At 39.6% G+C, this 23,322-nt stretch overlaps 1 protein-coding gene across 1 annotated transcript in view; it reads left to right on the top strand.

Annotated features, from left to right (window-relative positions):
* The first annotated feature begins 411 nt into the window (after positions 1-411).
* CA8 (carbonic anhydrase 8) overlaps positions 412-23,322 on the top strand; it is a 48,962-nt gene continuing 26,051 nt past the window's right edge. Inside the window, exons 1-3 of the mRNA XM_053961684.1 lie at positions 412-699; positions 1,007-1,198; positions 4,896-5,020. Coding sequence (XP_053817659.1) covers positions 621-699; positions 1,007-1,198; positions 4,896-5,020 — 396 coding nt within the window. The 5' untranslated portion in view covers positions 412-620. The remainder of the gene's footprint in view (positions 700-1,006; positions 1,199-4,895; positions 5,021-23,322) is intronic.

Below are 23,322 nucleotides of genomic sequence, written 5' to 3'. Positions count from 1 at the left end.
GAGTTGCTTTGCCTAATGCAGCTCAAGGTATCGTTCACCTTCTTTGCGGCAAGGGCACACTTCTGGCTCATGTCTGACCTGATACCCACCAGGACCCACAGTGGGTGGAATCCACCACTCACCCAATGCCAAACTGCATTCCAGTCAGGTAGTCCCCCGCCTGTCCCGGCGCCTGGATTGTTCCTCCCCAGTGGCCGGGCTTTGCCCTTCGCCTTGTTAAAGTTGCTCTCCCTGGGTGTCCCTGGGTGCACAGAACGCCTGTGCCCAGCTGGAGGGGCAGCGGGAGCTGTGGAGACACCCACCCACCCGGGCTAGGGAAGCAGCCTGCGGAGGACGGCGAGGAAGACGCAGGGAGGCTCAGGAGCAGCGTCCCGCCGGGAACGCCCGCTGCCACCTCACCTCTCGCTCGCCGTGCCGCGTCGCCTCGCTGGGACAGCGACCGGCTCCCGGTGTTGCCCGGCGGCCGCCCCCGGCCCTGCCCCGGCTCTCGCCGCCACCCGCGGGCGGGGGCGGAGGGCGGGGGGAGGTCCAGGCGCGGAGCCGAGCGCCGCCAGCCCGGCTCGCCCCGCACACGCTCGCACTCGGCGCAGCCCGCCCGGCCGCTCCCGGGGCGCCCGCCCATGGCTGACAGGAGCCTGATCGAGGGCGCCGAGCCCCAGCCGCGCCGGGAGGAGGCTCCGGAGTGGGGCTACGAGGAAGGTGAGGAGCGGGCGGCAGCTCCGCCGGGGAGAAACTTTGTCCGCTGCCGGGGGAGGAGGCGGCGGTGTGGGAATTTCAGTGGCGGAGCACAGCGGGGTTCGCTCTGCGGCCGTCCCGAGCCGCCGGGAGCGGGGAAGAGCCGTCCCGCAGGAGGTCCATCCCCGCCGGCGGGAGGGCAGCGCGGGGCGGCGGCCGCGGAGCCGCCGGGTCCGGCCGAGCAGCCCCTTCCCTGGCCGGGGACAGGGTCTGTCTGACCCGCAGCGCGGGGTGCCGGGTCCCCCGTAACCGCTTTTTCCTTGTGCCTCAGGAGTGGAGTGGGGGCTGATTTTCCCCGATGCTAACGGGGAGTACCAGTCGCCCATTAACTTGAACTCAAGAGAAGCTAAATATGACCCCTCGCTCCTGGAAGTGCGTTTGTCACCGAACTACGTGGTGTGTCGTGACTGCGAAGTGATCAACGACGGGCATTCGATTCAGATTGCCCTGAAGTCAAAATCAGGTATGCTGAAACATGGCCTTGATTTTCCCGGCTAAAGGTTGTGTTGCCTGAAGACTCACTGTACTCATGTCCCGGAGTTTAGGGAAAGCAGCCTTTCCCAGCTGAGAGCAGTTGTGCCCATTCAGCATGGACTATGCTCTGTGAGAGTGTTGCTGTTGACTTTGGTAGGAAGAGGAGCAGGTGTTGCAATGGAAGTTGCAGATTTCGATGCCAGACTGGATGGTCAGTGAGATTGCTTCAAAACATGTCCAGAATTTCTTCTTGTGGTGGTGGTGGTATCCAATTCACTGGCATTAACAGCTGTCTGCACTCAGAAGCAGTACAGACTGCTGCTAAGACAGTGCAGTGCCAAACTGTTCTGTACAGCTGGCAAGATTTGTTCATGGTTCAATGACCATGTAAGTTAAAAATGCTTTTTTTCCCATTAACTTGAGTGGATTCTGAATACTACCTACAGAATTGGACAGCTTAAGATAGATACACCAGTTATACACGCTCACAATATTGATGAGGACCAAGTAGAAGGCAGTCCTCATTTCTTAAAGGGTGACATTTTTGGTGTCACGCATCAAATACGATTTAGAAGAAAATAATAAAAGAAACAATTCCAACATGAATGAAATTGCAACATTTTATCCAGACTTTTTATCTGGGTAAACTATTCTGTATGAAGGAGACAAGAAAATAGGGAGGAAAAAAGTCCATTTTACTTTCCAGCACTGCAGTAGTTCTTACCACGTGTTTGGAAGAGCCTCTATGTTATTCCAACCAGTCTTAACTAGTAACAGCCCTTTGGGGGCATTTAAACAGCTGAACATTGTCAAACCATGAGACATTCCAACTTCTGTTTTCTTCTGAGAACTCAGTAGTACTGGGGACTACAGCTGTGCTAAGTGAGGGAGTCAGTTCAGTTTCACACAGTTTTTTAAAAAGGAAGGGTTTGTTATCTCAATAATGATGCTTTCCTTTATAATTTCCTTTCTGTGATAATTTCCATGTATTTTTGCAACACAGAACTTTTTTTTTCCATGGAATTTTGCGGATTTGCAATAGAAATGTTATACTTCCAATCCATTTTACTGCCTTCATCAGAAGCAGAGCTTTTTCACCAAGGGATAAGGTTCTCCTTGCAGGATCAGGAGTTCTTGAATTCTCCTGTGGAGGAAGTGAGAGTGCCCACAAGTGACCTCATCATTCGCATGCCAAAATGCAACTCTTTCCATCCGTCCTACCTTTCCCAAGGGCAGTTTCTAACTTAGTAGTGATAATTAATAAGACAGGACCAACACACTTAAATGCCTTTGCAAACCCATTAAGAGAATTAGAAAAAAGGAAAGACTTCTTTACACTTGACTGCAATGTGATGCCAGACAGATGTGTTTTGAATTATAAGAAAATGTCAAATAGGGAAAAAGTTTATGACTGAAGTATGGAAATATGATTTAGGAACTCTTGGTTTTGTTTCAGCTTTTCCTTAAATTTAACGTTACATAGTTTCCCATTTTCCCTTTGTAAACTGGGAATAATTTGGGAGGGACAACATTTATTAAACCTACCAAGAGGAGAAAGGAGTTAATAAGCTGTGATTGAATATGGCCTAGTATTCTGGCCATTTTTCAAGGATTGCAGAAACTCCTACAGTTTCTTTTCCTCACAGGAGATCTCTGATGACATATCCATTTACGCAGATTATTTTATTGGGAACTATTGAGCACTGGATGCTTTTGAAACTCTGTCCAATTAATGTGCAAGAGATCCTCATCTACTGTAATGTTAGCAGTCAAAGAAAAAGGGCTTTATGGAAAAACATAATCTGATTAAGATGCATATCAAAAATAAATTTGTCATTACTGGTGAATGTTTTTATCCTTTAATTCAAGACACACAGTCCATATGAAATTCCCAAATCCTGTTCATTATTTAATTGCAAACATTTTCACAGCTGCTTTCATTTTGATAGTGGAATACGTGTGGTGCATTAGGTGGAAGAACCATGACCAGCTATGAAATAGTTTTATTATGGGATCAGTGTCCTAACTGAAGCCTTGGAAATAAACTCTTTGAAGCTCCTGGAGATCCAGAACTACATCATATAAAAAACATTTTTTCTAGTTACTGTTTTTCTCAGAGAAATGTTTTAAAACAGAAAATGCTCAATGTTCTTGATTTAGATTATTATTATTATTATTATTCTCCTAATTAAGAACTAATTGAGTATCATGATTCTTTTTGTTTGTCCAGATTTCTTAAATACTTCAATTAGTTTATTCCTTGAGTGTTCATTGGATTTGTAGATTTTCACTCTAGGGGATATAGGTATAGATGGAGTATAGATAAAGCAAGGTTAAGGAGAAAACTATAACTATATTTAGGACATTTCATGTTAGAAACTCTAATGGCTGTTGGATTAGTTGTGAAGAATTATTAAAGGAAGATTATTTGGAATATTTGACTTTTCTTCCTCCAGTGTAATTGCTTATGAAAACAATAATTGATCTGTTTTCTTTCTTTTTTTTTTACAGTTTCATACCTTTGTTTTTGTGTTTGTACAATTGTAATATGATTCAATTGCTAACTTATGTTTTAGTATTATACTGCTTCTTGTGCTCCAAACTCAGGTGGTATAGTTTGTGTGCCAAAATAGCTATATATTATGGAACTAATTCCCTAAGGCTATATTTCATGCAGTTAAATAATCTTTATCAATTATCAGAGATTGTAAAAGATTAATTCTAAGTCTATGAAACGCAAGCTAGAATTTAATGGATTCTGGGGAAGACTGTGAATGCCCTTAAATAAAACTCAGCCCTGCCTAGAAGCCAATATTCAATGATTTTGGTGGGAAGTTACCTCCAGCTTGTGGTGTAATATTTGATCTAAAGCAGATTCAGAAATCCCTGGGCGAAATGTTTCCATTTATTAATTCCATACCAGATTGGGCCTCACAATTGCTTGCTTTTACTACTTCTGGTGGAAGTCTCTATTAAGGCAAAAGTACTGAGCAACTATATACATTTTTTGGTGCATGTGTTGTGATTGCGGACAGATGCTTTTAAGAAGTTCCAGATGTTTAAAAAACTGAAGTAAGGAAAACCCATGGCTGCCTAGAAGCTGTTTTTAAGTAAATTACGTATGCTGGATTTGCTCCAGTGTGTAGATTTTATTATATCTTGGTGTGGTGGTGTGCAGTATCTCAGAAGCCTGACAGGTGGTATACAACACCTTTACCCAGCAAAATATTTGCTATCAAAAGTTTTCTATCCATTTCTGTGACCCATAGTAAATATAGGTGATGGAGATTAAACATTTGGACAACATGGAGGTTACTTCCCAGTTCAATTCAGAACCCCTGCCATCTGTTTAGAGCACACAGTTAATGTCTTGATAAGACAAATAAACATTCCCTCTTCTGACTGGTAAAGGTACAGTGCTTTTATTTGGTGTTCTGCATCATAAAACAAAGAGTTCAGGATGACAGCAGTTTTACTGTTTTTCTGTAACTGCCTCAATTCTTGTTCTGTACCTGCAAGGTTCTTCAGAAGTAAAGGTGACAAGTCTGTGAACTTAACTCTTCTCCTCTCTGGTACCACTAATAATATAGAAGATTGCCACAAACTCCTTGTTGTATTTGGAGAATATATTCAGTGGCTTGTCTGCTTCAAAGGGCAAGTTCTTTACCATTTATCTTCTTTTCCAGTGTTAATAGGGGGGCCGTTACCTCGGGGCCATGAGTTTGAACTACACGATGTTCGATTTCACTGGGGGAGAGAAAACCAGCGTGGTTCTGAACACACGGTTAATTTTAAGGCCTTTCCCATGGAGGTAAGGGTGCTCTGCATTGTATAACGTCTGTGAAATGCAAAAGATTTTGTTTCGTAGCCTGAATTCTTGGTAGCCCAAAAGTGACTTCCTTTTAGCTCTGCATGCTTTATATTTCAACCACAAATCTAGCTTCCTGGGGTGTGCTTTAGTGCAGGTAAATTAGGATATGCATCTGGAATAGAATGCCTCCAGCACTCATCACACTGTATGATTAATTGGTCGTAAAGTTAACTTGCAGAATTATTAACTTCTTTCTTATTAGTGTTCTAACAAGATCTGCCATTTCAACACTTCCTATGCCACCCTGACTAATAGCTATAGATGGGGAGAACTAGCCACTGGAAATATTTCCATGGTGAGTAATAACAATTTAGGTCAATTTGGAGTAAGTGTAGAGTGATTTGTTCATGAAACAGCTTTACATACTTGAAAATTGAAGATTATGTGATAGTCCTCTGTATGTTCTGCAAGATCTGAAAGAAGTATACGATTTTGAAATAAAAGCAAAGTGATAATGCAGTCTTAAAAAATTCAGCTCCTTATGGGGTTTGTGTCATAGGTAACACAAAATGCTTGGTCCTATTTCTTCTGCCCTTCATCAGTGGTTTGTCTTCACTTACCACTGTCTCATTGCTTACAGCTGTCAAGGAATGGCCTGGAATATTCCTTAGGCCCTGGGTTGCAAGACTACTTTTAAAAGATACCAACCCCTACGTTTGGTGACTTCAGCTTTGCATCTGTTATTTCATTTGTTGTGCACTATTTGTTTTAAAGAAACTCAAGATTTTTTTTTGAGTTCTTTAATTTATTTTTGCCTTATTTATCTATCATAATCCCTCATGAGTCTGAAACGGTTTCTTTTATTCACTGTGCTCAGTGTTACGAAATTTATTATTATAGTGTTCATGAATGCTTGACTACTGGAATAGAACTGTCTTATGGAAAATAATATAAAAATATTAAACAATATTATAACTATTATAAATATATAAATATAATAGTATAAAAGAATATAAAAATATTAAACAATATTAAAGCAACTACTGCAGAAATAAGTGTAAAAATCTTGTGGACTTACATCATCCATCTAATTCTTAGGGTTGTTCAAATAATTTCTTTAAGAGGTGTGGGTCTGATTTTGGTCTCTGCTATTTGCTATTTTGCACTGGTCTGTCACAACCCCCCCATATGTAAACTTAATCATTTGGAGTTTTCAGGTTGAATTGAGTCAGATCATAGAATCATTTATATTGGAGAAGACTTATGATCAACAAGTCCAATCATAAACCTAATACTGCCAAAGTCCTCCCCTAAACCATGTCCCTAAGTACCACATCTATGTGTAGATCCCCTCTGCCGGTTGATTCCAGGCAGTTCTTGGAAATGCAGAATTGCTTGAATGAGTAAGACTCATAAACCAAAGGGAGAACAAGGCAATGACTTCTGCATCCTGGTTGCCTGGCACAATATGTACAATATGATTTATATGGGCAGTAAGACCTTCAGGATACTGCAGTGTTCCCCTGAGGCAGGAAGTAGCCAATTCATTATAAAATAGCTCTGCTTAGTGCTTTTCTTCAAGGCAGATCCAGTATGTGGTGATCGAGAAATACTGACATGGGCTATGCTGAGAACTGTACTTGGGAATCTATCAGGATTTCCCATCTCTTTGTTTATTAAAGATCACTTGCAAACCGTCTTGGTGGTATGTGGGAACAGTCTGTTGATAATCTGCAGAAAACCTAGAATTATCTACTACAGATCAGTCCAGAGAAAAAATATGTTTGACCCAGAGATACAAAACAACAAACTTAATAAGTCATGAAGGGATTTCATTCTTCAGCTACTTTAAAAGCAGTACAGCAGCTGCACAAACAGAATTCTGGCACAGTTGAAGAACATCACCTGGAGGTGAGCAAGCCAGTGTTTTTCTGTTTCCTGCATCTAAGCAGCTTTCAATTAAACTCTAACTTCCGAGAAATAATTACTGATGCAAAAATTCTCTAGCAGAAAAAAACTGGCCCATAATACACTTTAAGTACAGTGTGAATGTTTTGTTTTGTAAACAGATAAATTCTTATGGCAGAAAATGGCCAGTTCATCATCTTCTGCCCCAAGCTGCAAGAAAGTGCAGAGCAATTTTTTATTTTTTTGACAGATGAACTGCATTTCTTTCTGCTATATGCACAAAGAGCTGTTATATTAATTCCCTCTCAAATTGTCCAAATCAAATATTATACTTGAGCAATAATAAAACGGGTGCTTGTGGCCACTGTAATGTTTAGGTAGCACACCTGACACTCCAGAATGGAGGATTTGCTGTTTCCATTCCAGGCATAGACTTTTTTTTTTTTTTTTTTTTTTTTTTTTTAACAGCAGCTTTGATGAACAGACCAGGAAATCTTATTTTCTTAGCTTTTGACATTGGCATTGTTGGAAATCATCATATTCGGAATGTATATTTGCCTTGATTTCTACTGGGTTTCACAGATTGACAGAATACCCTGACTTGGAAGGGACCCACATGGATCATCCAGTCCAATTCTTAAGTAAATGGCTCATATGGGGATTGATCCCACAATCTTGGTGTTATAAGTACCATGCTGTAATCAGCAGAACTAAGTTTGTTGGTTACTGAACACAAACAGCAATTGATGCCTATTTTGGCTACCTCCAAGCAATCTGGTGTAGTTCATGCTTTCACACAAAATAAGCTGGCAGTTGTTTGTGCATCAGTGGATGCCTAGGAGTGTGTCATGCACCAAGTGCATAAGTTTTGGGTTTTTCAAGTGTAACAAATCTAGTAGGTCATCTTCCTAAGGAACTAGAAATCATTTCTGTGGCAAATGATAGGGATTATCTTCTCTTTGTGAGAGGAAAACAAGGAGATAAGCAATAATATGAAAATGGAAGTGCTTGGTTTAAGTGGGTATATTAACAACACAACAGGTCGGCTTAGATTACGCACTCTACTACTCTATTTTAAAACCTGAACTGAGCAGTTCTACAAAAATCAGCTTTTAGTTTGACGAGATCTGAGATGACTATCTGACACTAATTATTGACTGGAGCAGCAGTCTGTTTTTTTTAGGGCTGAAGGTTATACAGCTTTATTTTATTACACTGAACAAAATAGTTGTGAAACAGCTTCAGATCATGTAATGACAGATCGTGTAATGACCTTTGTAAAATATTTTGAAAAGGAGTGTAATTTTTCAAAGTTTGGAAGGCCAATTTTCAATTACTTCCTTAGTCTCTTCATCTTTGGTACCATAATTTCTATAAAAGAAGTTAGGCACTATCCTGTATTAGTTGGGTAATATCCCATGTTTCTTAGTGCAAAAATCCATTACTTCTTACTACACAGCCAGGGCCTTTGCATGTGGTTAGGATATATAGTCTCATGGTGAATTTGGGTAGATTACAAAGTTTGTGTAACCTCTGGAACAGCTTCTTGAGTTAATACATATTGTCCAAAAATGTTGTTCATGTGGCTTGGAGGCTTGGTTTTTTTAATTCTTATATGAGGTTCAGCAAAGATGTGTTTTTCACCTTCCTTGACTGAAGAAACCAGAATGTAGACAGTGATATGCCAGTGTTTTCATTTTCACTGAAAAAATCTGTGTTTGCAATAAGTCAGGAAAGCAGGACAAAGCAAAAATATTTGTCAAAAGGAAATACGGTAACACCTCTTCTTAAACCAAGGAAAAGCAGAGGGCTGTACATACCAGTGCTCCTCTCCTTTATTCAAAGGAGAAAAAAGGAGCATGAAGACCACTCTTGCCCTTTGGGCAGGAATCTGAAGGAAACATTTGTGTGACTTTCTCTAGAAATCCTTCTCACCAACTACTTCTACTTCATTTAAAAGAGCACTACTTTGCCTTTTGGCCAAAGATGCATTGCCCATGATATATGCTAAATGTTTAGTAAAGGTCTTAACATTGAGAGACTGTTTCATGCCAGCAAATGGAACAGGATACCAAATATCTGTGCCTTACAGTACAAATTTACATAAAGCAATGAAATCCACATTTACACATTTTATTTACCTGAAACTGATTTAGGTGTAGGAAAGAGAGGAACTATTTAGCATCTTTATTCCTCCACTTGATGCCAACAGTATGGGTTGGAGAAGGAGGAAAAGCAAATGAAGAACTAATGAAACTGACTCTTTCCCTTACCTCTGAATATAACAGGGAGATAGCAGAGGACAAGAACTGCAAATTGCTGCTATTTATTTTTGTTAACAAAGTGAAATGGGAGCAGCTAAAAATGAGTTCCCATTGTATCTGATCTCTGTATAAACACAGCATATAATAGTGCCAGGCTGAATGAACTTACAGAAAAAAAGAAATTAAATTTAGTGGGAGAAAGTACATCATATGATAGCATCAATACAGGTTTATGGGAAAAAAAATGTTTTCACTACTTCTGAAATGAAGGGAAACAGGGAAAAATATAAAGGGGCCTTAAAGTTATCTCTTCCTCTTAGTTAGTCAAATGGTGATGTGACCAAAGGCACAAACTGACCACAAAGGCACAGTTGTTTCCAGGCCGCTGCTCTAAAATAAAACTGTATCAGGGAAAATAAAAAGGTTCCTTTCACCATTTGCAATATAACTAGGAGGATAATTCTCTGTAATCCATCCTCTTTAAAATGTAGGATTACATTAACTGCAAACCACGTGAAAGCTCTCAGTAGAAGTGGGTTGGCAGAAAATAATTTAAAAAATGTTTCCAAGATGTGCAGGATATTATTGTCTGTCCTACATTTTTTGAGTAGAACAGAAGAAAATACAGTTGCTGCAAGGACCAAAATCAGCTCTGGACAGGAATCAAAACTATTCCTTTCTGTTGGAAAACAAAATGAAAACTAATTCTGTAGACTCAGAGTAACTGAAATACTTGCTGCAATGAAGGTAACAGTGCAAAACACATATCCTACCCTCAATTTGATTTAAACCATGATGTTTTCCTTTGTTACAAGAAATGGTGCCTAAAGAACTCATCTAACACAGTTAAAGCTTTAGGGCTTCAAGTGAGGCTGTTAACATTACACATACCTGCTAAAGCCTGTACAGTTTTCACTGTGGGTTTTCTCCATGCCTAGCTCTGAAATCAGGTATCTGCACTCAGTGCATCCCCTTGCTGGCATTTTTGGAGAGAAAGCATCGTGCTTTCCACACAGAAGTTTATTTTTTTGCCAACTTTTAATATTCTTTGCAAAGGCTATTTTACCTTGCTTTCTCTTTTAATTATTTTCTTATTACCTTATCTGGACTAAAAAATAAAACAGAGTATTTGTAATTGTAATAGAAAGCATGGGAAACAGTGTGCTTGCCAGCGTGTCTCCCTTTTTATTCCAAGACTCACAAGCTGCAGAAGGTCTGGGTGAATGACAAGCAGGATTCAAACCATGATGACAGTAGTTTCTTTATTAGGACTGTGGTCCAAGTAATAAACTCTAAAAGAGAAACCAGAGAGTAAATCCTGTTGCCTTAGTTGGTTGCACTGATTGCCTGCTTGTGAAAAAATAATTAATTCCACTCATATTGGCACAAGACCTTTGAATGAAGGATATCTATGAATTTAATGAGAGGCAAAAAGAACAGATTCCAGAAGAGTTTATGTAGCATCATGCTGGAGTCTGAAACTCTGCTCAGACACTGTCCAAGTTTTCTGCTGGAATATTAACTTGTTACTAATAGTCTTGGACAATCTTCTAAATTTTGGAATCATTGCAGGTGAACACTCTTTGCTGTGATTAAACACAGTGTGCCTTATAAGGAAATGATGACATTAGTGTAATAGCTAATATCCTTGACAGATTATGAATAAGACTAGGAATTGTTTAAAGTAGATATTTTCATTGGACAACATCTAAATTTTGAGGACAGAATTGTGGAAAAATACAGGAAAATTGTGCCAATATTTAAACAGCTGTTTTCAGTTTTGCTTTCTAAATCTCAGTGATTTCTACAAAAGCAATTTTTTACATGTTGTGTAGATGCCATTTAGGAATGTAGCAGTAACACTTAGATTTACACAGCACTCTGTGGGCAAAATTGGTCTTAGCACCAATTCCAGGACTGTCAGTGAATTGTGTTATGTGGGATCCTAGTCCCAAATGTACAGGTGTTTTAAGTATTTTTCTGCATTTTGCTATGTATCATACATTCTGCAATCCCCTTATTGATGTGACTTCTCTTTGGAGTTTTTGTGGTGGGACAAAGCTGTGAGGTCTTTGTCTCCTCCCAATGTACAGGGAAACATGAAACCAGCAACAAAATAAAGAAAAAATTACCATCATTGTAAAACCACATATGATCATCTTAGGACTCCTGAGATTACTAGTGCTTTAAGTTCTTTCAGTGTTGTGTTTTTATTGTTGTTGAGGGTTAATTTGACCTAAGTAGGCACATGCAGTCTCTGGAGTATATTTTGTTTTTGGGTAATTTGCCAATATGGGCTTCAATTGGCTCTTGTTTGCTCACTCACATATAGTTTTAATTTTTCAGGAATGTACCTATGTGCTTTCTAGTGTGAATTCCTGAAAGCAGGTGCTAAAATGGGCTGATGTACTTGCACAAACATGCTTTTATCTTGTCTAATACCTGAAAAAAAATTAAGTTAAGCCCTGTGGAAAAAGGTACACAATTTTAGAGGTTGCAAATGTGCTACCCTTCTGTGCAAAATCTACAATATATTTATTGGATTTTGGAAGATGTATGAGCTGCCAGACACCAGGTCAAAGAGGAGTGGTGTTAATAGTGTTTACTGAAGCCTCTTTATCTTTCTGTCTGTTTTTAAGACTCATTTGAGTTTTGTGTGGAGAAGCTTTGTGGCCCATATGCACCTAAACCACCTTTGAGGTGGTGGTTGCAATCATCTGTGATTAGTAACTTCTATCAGGATGGAGAATTTCAGTATCCATTGAAGAAATAAATAGTTCAAACTAAAAATGACTGAGCAGAACAGGACAAACTAACAGGAAAAAATTTGCAAGAGGAGAAAAGCTGGGTGAAGGAGAAGAGAATGAGAAGAAAATGAGGAGCAACTGAAGAGAGGAGCCCTTCTCTGGGCTCCCTGTTCCACCTAATCTCAGTCTATTGCTTTAGTTCTGCCAGAAGCTTCAGGTAGTCTTTGTGTTTTGCCTGCATCAAATTTTCTTGCAGCCCTGCTGGGCTAAGGTAAGATGTTCAGTTGCAGCCTGTTTGGTGGCACTGCATCCTTGTGGAGGCAGGCATGTAACCTTGGACAGAAGAGCTCTTAGCATACCCTGTCTGTGGTAGCAACAGTACAGCCTCTGACACTTTTAAAAAATATGGAATTCTTTTCCATTCCTTGAGCAGATTTACAGCTTTGCCTTCTCCTTTCTCTGCTTTCTTACACAACTGTCTTGCTGACAGTGCTTGGATTCATGGATAGAGAGGTTGCTACCAGACAACCCTTATAGAAAACTCTGTTCTCCAGCTCTAACAGAGTGGCTACTTATGTAGGAGAAGACATTCTGGAGTCTCTTAGCAGATGGGAAGAGGATTTAAACTTAGTTTGGAGCTCAACAAGATTGCTGCTCAAGTCTTTGCCATTTTTATTGGCTGTGTGCCCTTGCTGTGATTTGCTTCAGTTGTACATAATTTTTCTAATTTCTGCCATGATCTTTGCTGGCATTCTGCTTGTATTTTGCTTCAGTTTCCTGCTGCCTTGGTTTTCCTACTTGGTTTTCCTTTGCACTTTGCCCTAACCACTAGGCATAACTGTTTTGCTATCTAGAGCCTATCACTTGTTGAAGAAGGGGAGAGTCCTTGCTTGAGTCAGGACCAGTTCCAAGACTGGCCCCAATGCATAAGTAAATACTCTAAAAACCAGAAGTAATATCTTTTTGATGCTAGCCCCAAATTTCATGTTATGTGTGCTAATAGTGCACTCATGTCCCTCAAGAAGTAAAGGATGAAACTTGTAGATCATCTAAGATCTGAAAACCTTAGGAGGCTTCTGGAAGTATTTGCTATTGTGCCTGAGTGCATCACAAACACAAATAATATAATCCTTAAAACATCAGTGCAAGGGAGATGAGTTCTATTGCTATTGTCAAGGAACTGATAGGAAACAAGTTCAAAGGGATTAAATTGTTTGGCCATGGTCACACATGATGCCTTTTGTAGAAGTGGGGGAGAACTGACTAATGATTCCTAGGTGCTTGAAATCTAGTAAGGGTTTCAGACACTGTAGTGTTGGAATACCTAACTTGGGTTGTAAATCCTGTTTCAGTAATTTAACCACAGGGCTATCTGATGCCCTAGTCCATAGGCCACACTGTTGTCAATGAGACACTGGCCATTCCTGACTTTACTGTCCTAGCATTAAGCCACATAATGAACTGAACTGGGAAACAGCTAAAGTTTAGCAAAATTTGTGCAGTTCATGGAGCTATGGAAGAGAAAAATATAGCATGCTATTATGCAATCTTTGAACTTGAAATTCAAGAGAAAACTGTTGGAGAAGCATAACAAAGTTTATTATTTCAAAGGAAGCTTAGCCAACATTACAGGAAAACAAAAACCTGCCTGAGTTTCATAGAGGAGTGTATTATGGAAGAACAACTGCTCCCTGGATAACAGTCAAGATTATGACTTAAGAAGATAATATGCAGCTGCAGATTCTCATATCTTAAAACAGACTGTTACCTTTGAAACACAGAGAACTGTGGGACACAAATCAGTTATTAACAAAACATGGCAAATTAACAGGGAAGGAGTATTTTCTCTTCTGCCTTCATGAGAGAATCTACCATTGAAAATTAAATTGGGGATTTAAAACATTCCACATATGAACAGTCTGGTTTTAAATCCAAGACAATAGATTGCAGGCAACCAGGCAACACTTTGGAACTGGACATGCTTTTATTAAATGCTTAATGATATATATAGCACTTCCAGAATTAAATGCTTAACTTATAGCTCTTTGTGTTTTCTGTCTTCTTGATGATATTGCTAGTCTATAATGTAATCAACTATCCATCAAGGTCCAGTCTTTTTTCCAAGCTTCACACTATCTAACTGTGGAGCTATAAAAGCACATGCAGATATGCACATGCACATGCACCCTCTCAGGCTGGTAAGAATCCAAAGTGAAGGTAGGCTGGAGAATCTTGCAGTAGAACCCTTGCTTTTTCCTTCCTGGCTTTCATATTTCAAAGGAAGGAAAAAGAAAGGCTTGAAAGTATATTTGTTTCTGTTAGCATAGGTAAAGGCAGACCCAGGGCACTTCAGCCTGTGTGTTTGCTGGGGCCAAACATAGTAGGGAACAATAAGCTGCTCTGTGGTGCTCCTTGCTTCACACACTGAGCAGAAACTTGGCACAGTGAAGAGCCTGACCTATGAATCTGACAGTAATAACTGTGTAGCTGTTTAGTTTCTTACCATTAGGTTGATATTGAAAGTTGGCAGCATAGAGACAAGGACATTTCCAGTCTTTTCATGTCTTTTTCATGTCTTTTAGCCTGTATACTTACATTACAGTTTAAAAAAAAAGTGAATTTTAATTAATTCCTGTTTTCTTTTAATCTCTGGTGAGTGCCAGTACACATAAGCTGTGCTTGTGATTTCAAACATGAAGAAAAAAAAATACATACAGATGACAAATTATGTATCCTCAGTTTCCCCTACACCCTATGATGTTTTTGCCACTGACTTTCCTAAGAAACAGGCAAGCTAATGTTACATGTCAGCAGCTTCTGTGGGCAAACAAGGAGATAGGTAAAAACATCTACATTGCAGTTGCATTAACCATGAAGATTCCCCTTTTTCCCCCCACCCCCACTTTTTTAGACCTTCTGGCTTATTTTCCCAGAATAGAAAAAAGAGTGCTGGTTGGATTTTTATGGTTCCCATTGCTTTTCATTTTAGCTTACTCTTTGTAGCTGTCGTGTTTTGAGTTTTTCCATTTACATCAGTACTTCCTGCTGTTAATTTCATTTTTTAAATGAACCAATAGTTCTTTGTGTAAAATGAAATGAGGATGCTGCATGTGATTAGACTTTTCAAAGGGAACAGAGATTCCTGTTTAATATTAGATGTTGCAATGTTTTTATTATTTTGTTATGTAGATGCTTCTTTAGTGAGTTTGCCAAAAGAAACTGCAGTAGTGTTTCCTGAGATGCTGCAATTAATTCAATAGTCCCAGGGTTCGTTACCTTTTGTGTAGCACATCTGAAGGTATGCCATACAATTGCTTAGACTACTTCTGCTTTCACTAGGCTGGCTTGTTTGGAAAGATAATAGATTTTGAAAGGTGTCTTTGCAGTCTTTCCTTTTATGATTCAACAAAATAACTGTTTTACAGCTGTTCTTCTTTCAAAGGTGTTCATGGAGAAGAGACCATTAGTCAGCAAAGGTTCTGGACCACCCTGGTGTTCCAGTCAAGCATATGTTCAGCATGTTTTAGCTGTGAATTTAGCTTTTGACCTGAAACGTGTAGTATTTCACTCTGTGATTGTGAAGTTGTTTGAACAGTATCTCCAGGATACCTCGTGCTCTGCTCCATCTTGATTTACGTGCACCTAATTTCTCTGATCTTAGATTACAGACTTCTTTGTTCAGGGAATGTCATCTTGTTCTGAACATACTTGGAGCCTGACGATTAATGCGCAGACTAGATCTGCTCGATCTTTAAGACTTTCAGTAAATTATGAAAGCAGAAGTTGAGCAGAAACTGTGCTTTCTCTTCTCCTACATTATATTAATCAGGAGATTTTTAATGCTAACAGTGTTGTCATCTGTGTTCATTGGAACTGCTTTCATTGGAACTTATGTCTCTTAGTGGTGAACTTAGTGTTGCTTTCAATGATGGGCAAAGATTTCCATTATGTGATTTTTTTCATTACAATGATCTATGTATGGAATTTTAAAGAGCATTTAAATTATACTGAAATTTAGTGTCATTTTGTCACCTATCCACTATGGAAGCCTTGAAGAATTCAAGCATGGAAGCATAAACCAAGTGCACTAATTTATATATAACCTAATGACATTTTCACCCTCTTCTTCATTTTGCACAGAGTTCATGATCTAATAATTTGCTTCTGTTTGCATTTGCATTTACATAGGAAGCATGTTTACATTGACTGAACTATAATGTTTAACCATTAAGACTTTATGGGTATTTGTTTCTTTGTTTTGTGGCATGAAGTATGTACACGTACTCCTGCTTCTCCTAAGATATTTTCAAACAGTCTCTGTATCAATTCCATTAACTTTATTTTCCTAAACCTCTCCTTCAGGCTGTTAATAACTAACTTTCTGGTTTTTTAATCACTTTTCTGGAAGCTGTGTGCCCTGGTCATATCCTTGGTTTGGTCCCCTTGTGAGGATTTGGAACTTAATTACTGTATGTTATGGTCACTGCCAACAGCTTAGTCAATTGCTTCCTGAAACAATTCAGTGCCAAGTCAAGTATCAACTCATAAATTCTTGTGCACATGTAAAATAGCAAGACACAATTTTTTCACATTTTGTCCTCCTGAGATATTGCTTACGCAATATTTGTGCTGTTGAAATTACACATCATTATTGTACAGCTAGGCTGTGTTGCCTTCCACTATTACTAGCTGAAATCCTGAGCTTAATTTCATCCCTCTCAATCCAGGAAAAAGCCTTCCTGCCGGCTGTAGTTAGGTAGCCAGAGTAAGCCATTTTTCTGTTCCCTACTCCACTTTTATGGCATGTTGTGGATGAAACTGGAATGTACTGATCCCTGGCAAACTTGGGTGAGTCCAGGAGAACTTTTGATATCTACAATCTGTAGCAGAGGAATTATAAAGCTGCTTTAATTTACCTTAGAGATATAGATTTATCCCTGAAACCATGTTTATGGAATCAAAAGAGTGTTTCAGCTACACTCTTCCTCAGCAGTGACAGAAATATCACAAAACCCATTCTGTTCAGAATTTCCAGACTGACATGTTTTAGGTGCCCTTCTGATTAAGACATCGTGATGCAGTATCCCCCTACTAGTATTTTGATGTACAGCCTATTGCATTGAAATAAGAGTTGGGAAGATACGAGAGCACTGACGAATCTCTCATCCTTGAGACATTTGTTAAGAGGCGTCTTCCTTCCTATAATATAATATAATTAGACTAAGCAGACTTTTCTGGAGCTTGTAACAGCTGGTTGCACAGCTAACAAGGAATAGCTGCATGTATATCCTAGTTCTGAGCAAGGAACAAAGGTTACTAGAAAATTCATTTACACATGATGCAGCATGCACTGAAGAAAGAAGCTTTTGTAATAATTAGCTTCTCAATCAAGAGTGTAGAGAGTGGAAAAAATGCAATGGTTTATTGTGCCAGCTGCACAGTTTCAAGCAGGCCCACTGACAATTGTGTCCCAATTAGAAGTTCCAATCGATCTAAAGAGGAATTATTTAAAAATTATGGTCTTCTACTGTGCGTAGAGCACAAACAGGAACCTGTTAAACAGAATAATCCCCTGTGTCACAAGCTCTTGCAATATGGGTTATGGTTGCCAATAAAGTTGAGGCAGAACCTACACCCAGGCTGGGCAGGTGTTTCTTGTTGCCTCTCGCTGCCTGAGCTGCCAATGGTTTTATCAAGCCCCTGTTGAGCCTGGTTCTGGTGCCAGGGGGTTTGGGAGGATTTTTGCTGTTGGCACATTTCCTTTTGACTCCTATGGAGGGTGAGCTTGGTGCTCTGTTCTAAACTGCTTGACTTAGCCAGTGGAAACACAGCACACTGAACAGCAAATTAGAGTTTCAGTCATTTAGCAGTAAGTACTCATAAAGAAAGGAGTTATAGCATATGAGCTGCTTTCTATGGTAGCAGGATATTCCAGACTGTGCAGGTTCATAGCAAATTTGCAACATTAGGATCATACAAAAGTGCAGAAATGTTGGAGCAGAGTCTCTCTTCTCCTCATACCATTAATCACATATCTCATAACAGATGATGAGCTGTGATTTATTTCAGTTTGTATTTTCCTGTGAGGAATTATCCTGGGTCTGACATTTGGGTGACACATGCACACCAGTAGGTCACAGTAAGGGACAGAGCTAGTAGCAACTTTCCTGACATTTTAAGAGTTGGGCAAGCTTAGTTGAAAGTAAGCTTAGGTGAAACATGGTCATTCAAACAAGTGGATGACTGAGGAGGTTTGAGAAAGAGGCATCATTCGGGAGTCAATCACGAGGTGCTGATTTGGCAGTCACAGGCAATTCATGCCTGTTCTCCCGAACTGAGAATCCTGAGGAGGGCAAAAGAACAAGAGGCAAGGGACACAGGTTGCAACAGAAGGATTCTGATTAGGTAGAAGGAGAAATAAATTATGGGTAGGTCAAGCACAGAACAGGTTATCTAGAGAGGTTGTGAGCCCTCCATCGTTAGAGAGACACAAAACTTAGTTGGACAAGGACCTGGACAATCTGATCTGACTTTGAACTAGTAGCTAACTTTGAAGGTGGTGCTGCTGTGAAAGAGTTGATCTTCAGAGGTGACTTCCAACATAAATTATCCTGTCATTATATATTTTATCTGTGAGCTGGGAATGAAGTAAGGTCATCAACAGAGCTTAAAAGATAATTTTTGCTCTCAGTGAGCTTTAGACCCTGCAGAATTCCACAGAGTAGTCAGTGCCCCAGACAGGGGAAAAATGTACATTTTTGTAACTGTGTTTTTTATTGAGACACTGGCTTCCAGAACTGATGAATGTGATAGATCATATACACTGACACTGACTCCTGCTAGAATCTGTCATCCCAGGACTCCAATTTTGTGTAAAAATCTACCATCAAACCATATCATATTGACATAGAAGGTATTTCTGTGGTAGAGAAAGGAATGGATTTAAGGGGTAGGGTTTTCACTTGATAAATGTTTATTGATGTTAAAGTCAGAATCTCACTCCGTTTAGAGAAAGTCTTGTTTTGAGACAAGCCCCCTGCTAATGTCTGTCAGCTTTTCCTAAATAAGGATTTGGTTCAATAGCCTTTTGGTTGAGTGGGGACTGGATGAAAATTGAGAAGTTTCTCAGAATTTGTTGCATACAGAATAATCCTTCCAGGGGGTTTGCTCTGCTACCTGGAAGGATTTCTTAATCTTCACTGTGTAGGAGAGTTTCTCCAGCTGTTCACAAAGCAAATCAACTTTATCAGCACTTTATTATCATTTGCCTTCATGAGTTTTCAGTTTATCTGATTTTAAAGAAGCCGCTACCACAATTCTTTGATTTACAGCTGTAATGTTAAAAGGACCAAATTTATGGGTTTTTCAAGAGAAAAGTAGATTTTTTTGAGTGCTAAGGATTTTTTGATAGCTTTCTGATTATTTTGTAAAAATATACTGTCTGGCATGTCAAGCCAGTCACCGATAATCAGTAACAGCATAGCTGACTCATTTTGGCTGTGTTGAACCATCATAACTACAAAGTATCAAAACATTACCTGACAAGGTGAGCAGAGCCTTTCCTGCCACACTGACATGTGCAGCTGCTTTGTACTCTGAATGAAAACCACACAATGGAAAGCTGCCAATGCACTGTAACTGATTGTTTAAAAAGCCCTGCATGGTTATGTTCATATCAGGGGCTGGCACCCCTTGTGACTGAGCACTTTTCAAACAGCTGTCTCAAATAAATGTGGAAATGAAGGTTACTAAAATACAGAACATTGTTAGCCTCTGTGATTATTCCTAGTTGTGAGATACAGTGGCATGGATATGACATTGTCCATATGCATGGGCATTATATCATAGTGACAGTTTCAAGATTTGTGAAAGTGCTGTGGTCTTTCCTCTGTGCACATCTGATTCCCATAAATATTAACAAGAGTTATAGACCATGTTTTTTGTAGTCTGTACTCTCAAGAGTTCAGATTTTGTAATGTTTGTAGACTTGTTGCCATCTTTTTTTGAAAACTGTTGTCTGATGTTTATATCTGGTGTTACATTACAAATAAAAAAGAACACACAAAAGTCAGAAGAGCTCCAGAGAGCAACAAATATGCAGGATAAAACATGATTTATAAAACCCACACACTTTACTACAAACACTTACTACTTCCTTGCTACCTCACTTTCTGAGTGACTTTTTCACATACTTGCCCAGCCCTGCTTTTAGCTATGTTTTTCCTGCTTTGTAGAAGAAATAATTTGACTTCCATTTTTTTAAAGTGCATAACCAAATGTATTTAATTATTTGAGTGTGCATGCATGGTCTTATAGAGTTAAAGGATACGTTGGCCTGCTGTTTGGAAATATCATGGTATTAATTATTATTTTCCATTAAGTTGCCTTTCTAATTTCAGTTTGTAAATTGCTAATGATAGAACATTTTCTGTGAACAGCTAATTCTGAATACCACTTTGAGTCAGGACATGGGAATGAAACAAATACACTGCAGTGCATCCAGTGTGCTGTTGTCAGCAGTACCAGTCAGGGGTACTATGCAGAAAGAACATATGAGCCAGACCACTTTTTATTGTACTCCCCAGTCATCTGCTATCATGGGGCTAGGAGTGCTCTCTACCTGTTTTCTTTAGTGTTTATGACAGCAAGTTTGCAACCTGCTGTATGAAAATATATCACTAATCCACTGTAATTATGGCCATGTTTAACACTAGCATCTTAAACACAGATCAGAAGTTCATTCTACTTTGGGTGTTAGCAAGCCAGTACAAAATGATGGATCTTATTCCAAGGACCCTATTAAGTTAAATGCCCTTAAGCAGACCCTCAAACAAACCCTACAGAAACCTTTAGACAAGAAAGTACTGATTGCTGATTTTTCAGTACTTTTAGTGATGTTGATTACTAAACCTGAACCTAGTCTGGGGGTGTCAACATTACCTTTACATATATACACAGTCCTGCACAGACTAATTCTAGAGCTCTTAATATTTTATAGCATTACACACAGGTTTTGGTGTCATTTTTCTAGGTGATGCGGCCTTATCATAGGGAAATCTGTGCCCTGATGAACCTGCTGCCTAAGACAGGATAATCTGTTTCTGGATAAACTGGGGTCATTGCTTGAACAATTTGAAGTGCTTGTTCATTTTCTTCTTTCTGGGGTTCAGCATTTCCTGTTTAGAGAAAGCATTCTGTTGTCAGAACGCAGATAGATGTCAGATTAGACTTCACCTCCAAGGGAATGTAGCACTGCCATCCCCACTGTAGTCACCACAACCAATTTTTCCTTCACGTTTCCCTCTTAACATCAGGATTTTGGTGTGGCTTGTGGGACTCCGTGATCCCCCTCTAGTGGGGAACTCGTGCGAACTCCAGGCTCTTCTGGAGAGACCTCAGAGACCGAAATCTCATTATTTGATCCTCTGGCTTTAAAATCCAAAGGCAAATCAAATATGTAACAAAGGTTTTTATACTTGATAAAATGCACACAACAAAGTAAATCCACGGGCTTTGCTCTAACAGGAAGCATGTGTATGTCTAGAAGTTTTGTAGCTATGGGCAAGTAGATAATTTATATTAGTGTTCTAGTGTAAAAACAATTTGTTGTATTTGCTAAAAAAAGTTTCATTTTTTTTACCACAGCAGATGACTTTGATAAAAATGAATAAAATTATTTGTGTGATAATCTGAAATTTAGTTCAATTTACAATATGTTCATTTAAAAGTTTATATTTACTTTTGGAATAACAGTCATCAAAAGGAGTGCCTAAAATTCATATTGGAAATAAGTAAGCGGAGACTGATTGCTTGAAGAACTGGTATTCTGAAATGCTAGGATGACTGAATGAGCTCCTATTGTGAAAGAGGCAATAAGCATTTCACAGAGGATGTTTCTGCACAGAAATAAAAAAACAAAATATGAAGATACACTGTTTTAAAAACTAATTTTGATGAAGGTGAAAAACAATGGTAGCTATAAAAATGACATTTTTAGGCACACGACTGAACAAACATTGATCATGATTTTACAGTGGAAATTAAGTCTAAGAATTGGCAGATAAACTTCAAAGCAGCTGTGCGTAGGATGTTGAACCTCTACAGTGTTACCAGTCCTAGGCACAGAGATTACATTTGCATTTATTTCTAAAAAAACTCATGTTCAGAATTTGTATTATCTTTGAGTAGATAGATTCCTCCCTTCCTCCCTTCCTCCCTTCCTCCCTTCCTCCCTTCCTCTCTCCCTCCCTCCCTCCCTCCCTCCCTCCCTCCCTCCCTCCCTTCCTTCCTTCCTTCCTTCCTTCCTTCCTTCCTTCCTTCCTTCCTTCCTTCCTTCCTTCCTTCCTTCCTTCCTTCCTTCCTTCCTTCCTTCCTTCCTTCCTTCCTTCCTTCCTTCCTTCCTTCCTTCCTTCCTTCCTTCCTTCCTTCCTTCCTTCCTTCCTTCCTTCCTTCCTTCCTTCCTTCCTTCCTTCCTTCCTTCCTTCCTTCCTTCCTTCCTTCCTTCCTTCCTTCCTTCCTTCCTTCCTTCCTTCCTTCCTTCCTTCCTTCCTTCCTTCCTTCCTTCCTTCCTTCCTTCCTTCCTTCCTTCCTTCCTTCCTTCCTTCCTAACTTCCTTCCTTCCTAACTTCCTTCCTTCCTAACTTCCTTCCTTCCTAACTTCCTTCCTTCCTTCCTAACTTCCTTCCTAACTTCCTTCCTTCCTAACTTCCTTCCTAACTTCCTTCCTAACTTCCTTCCTAACTTCCTAACTTCCTTCCTAACTTCCTTCCTAACTTCCTTCCTTCCTTCCTAACTTCCTAACTTCCTTCCTAACTTCCTTCCTTCCTAACTTCCTTCCTAACTTACTTCCTTCCTAACTTACTTCCTTCCTAACTTCCTTCCTAACTTCCTTCCTAACTTCCTTCCTTCCTAACTTCCTTCCACAACTTCCTTCCTTCCTTCCACAACTTCCTTCCTTCCACAACTTCCACAACTTCCTTCCTTCCACAACTTCCTTCCCTCCCTCCCAAACTGCCTTCCTCCCTCCCTCCTTTTCCTCCCTTTCCAACTTCCTGCTACTCTCTCTTCCAGCACTTTTCTCAAACACTACTTCCCAGATTATGCTGTGACACTTCACCACAACAGACTTTGTGTTTACTATCCAGTGTCCACTGCCTCCCATGTATTCCTGCATTAGCTCTTTGCTCTTTACCATCTTTCTTTCACCCTTACCCCTAAGGTGATCCTCAAGCCACTTTTCTCTGCTTGACTTTCTCTGTGTTAACCTTTTCTGAAATCACTTCTACTCTTACTACTGACATTTGAATGATTTGTCTTGGGAGGTAGTGTGTGAGACAAGTGGCGTTGTGATAGTACAGTCAGTCAGTCTGACGTGTTTGGACAG

Source organism: Vidua chalybeata, chromosome 1 (assembly GCF_026979565.1).
Source record: "Vidua chalybeata isolate OUT-0048 chromosome 1, bVidCha1 merged haplotype, whole genome shotgun sequence".
NCBI classification, from domain to species: Eukaryota; Metazoa; Chordata; class Aves; order Passeriformes; family Viduidae; genus Vidua; species Vidua chalybeata.
Note: the sequence above shows the minus strand (reverse complement) of the source record. Positions and strands in the feature narration are given on the sequence as shown.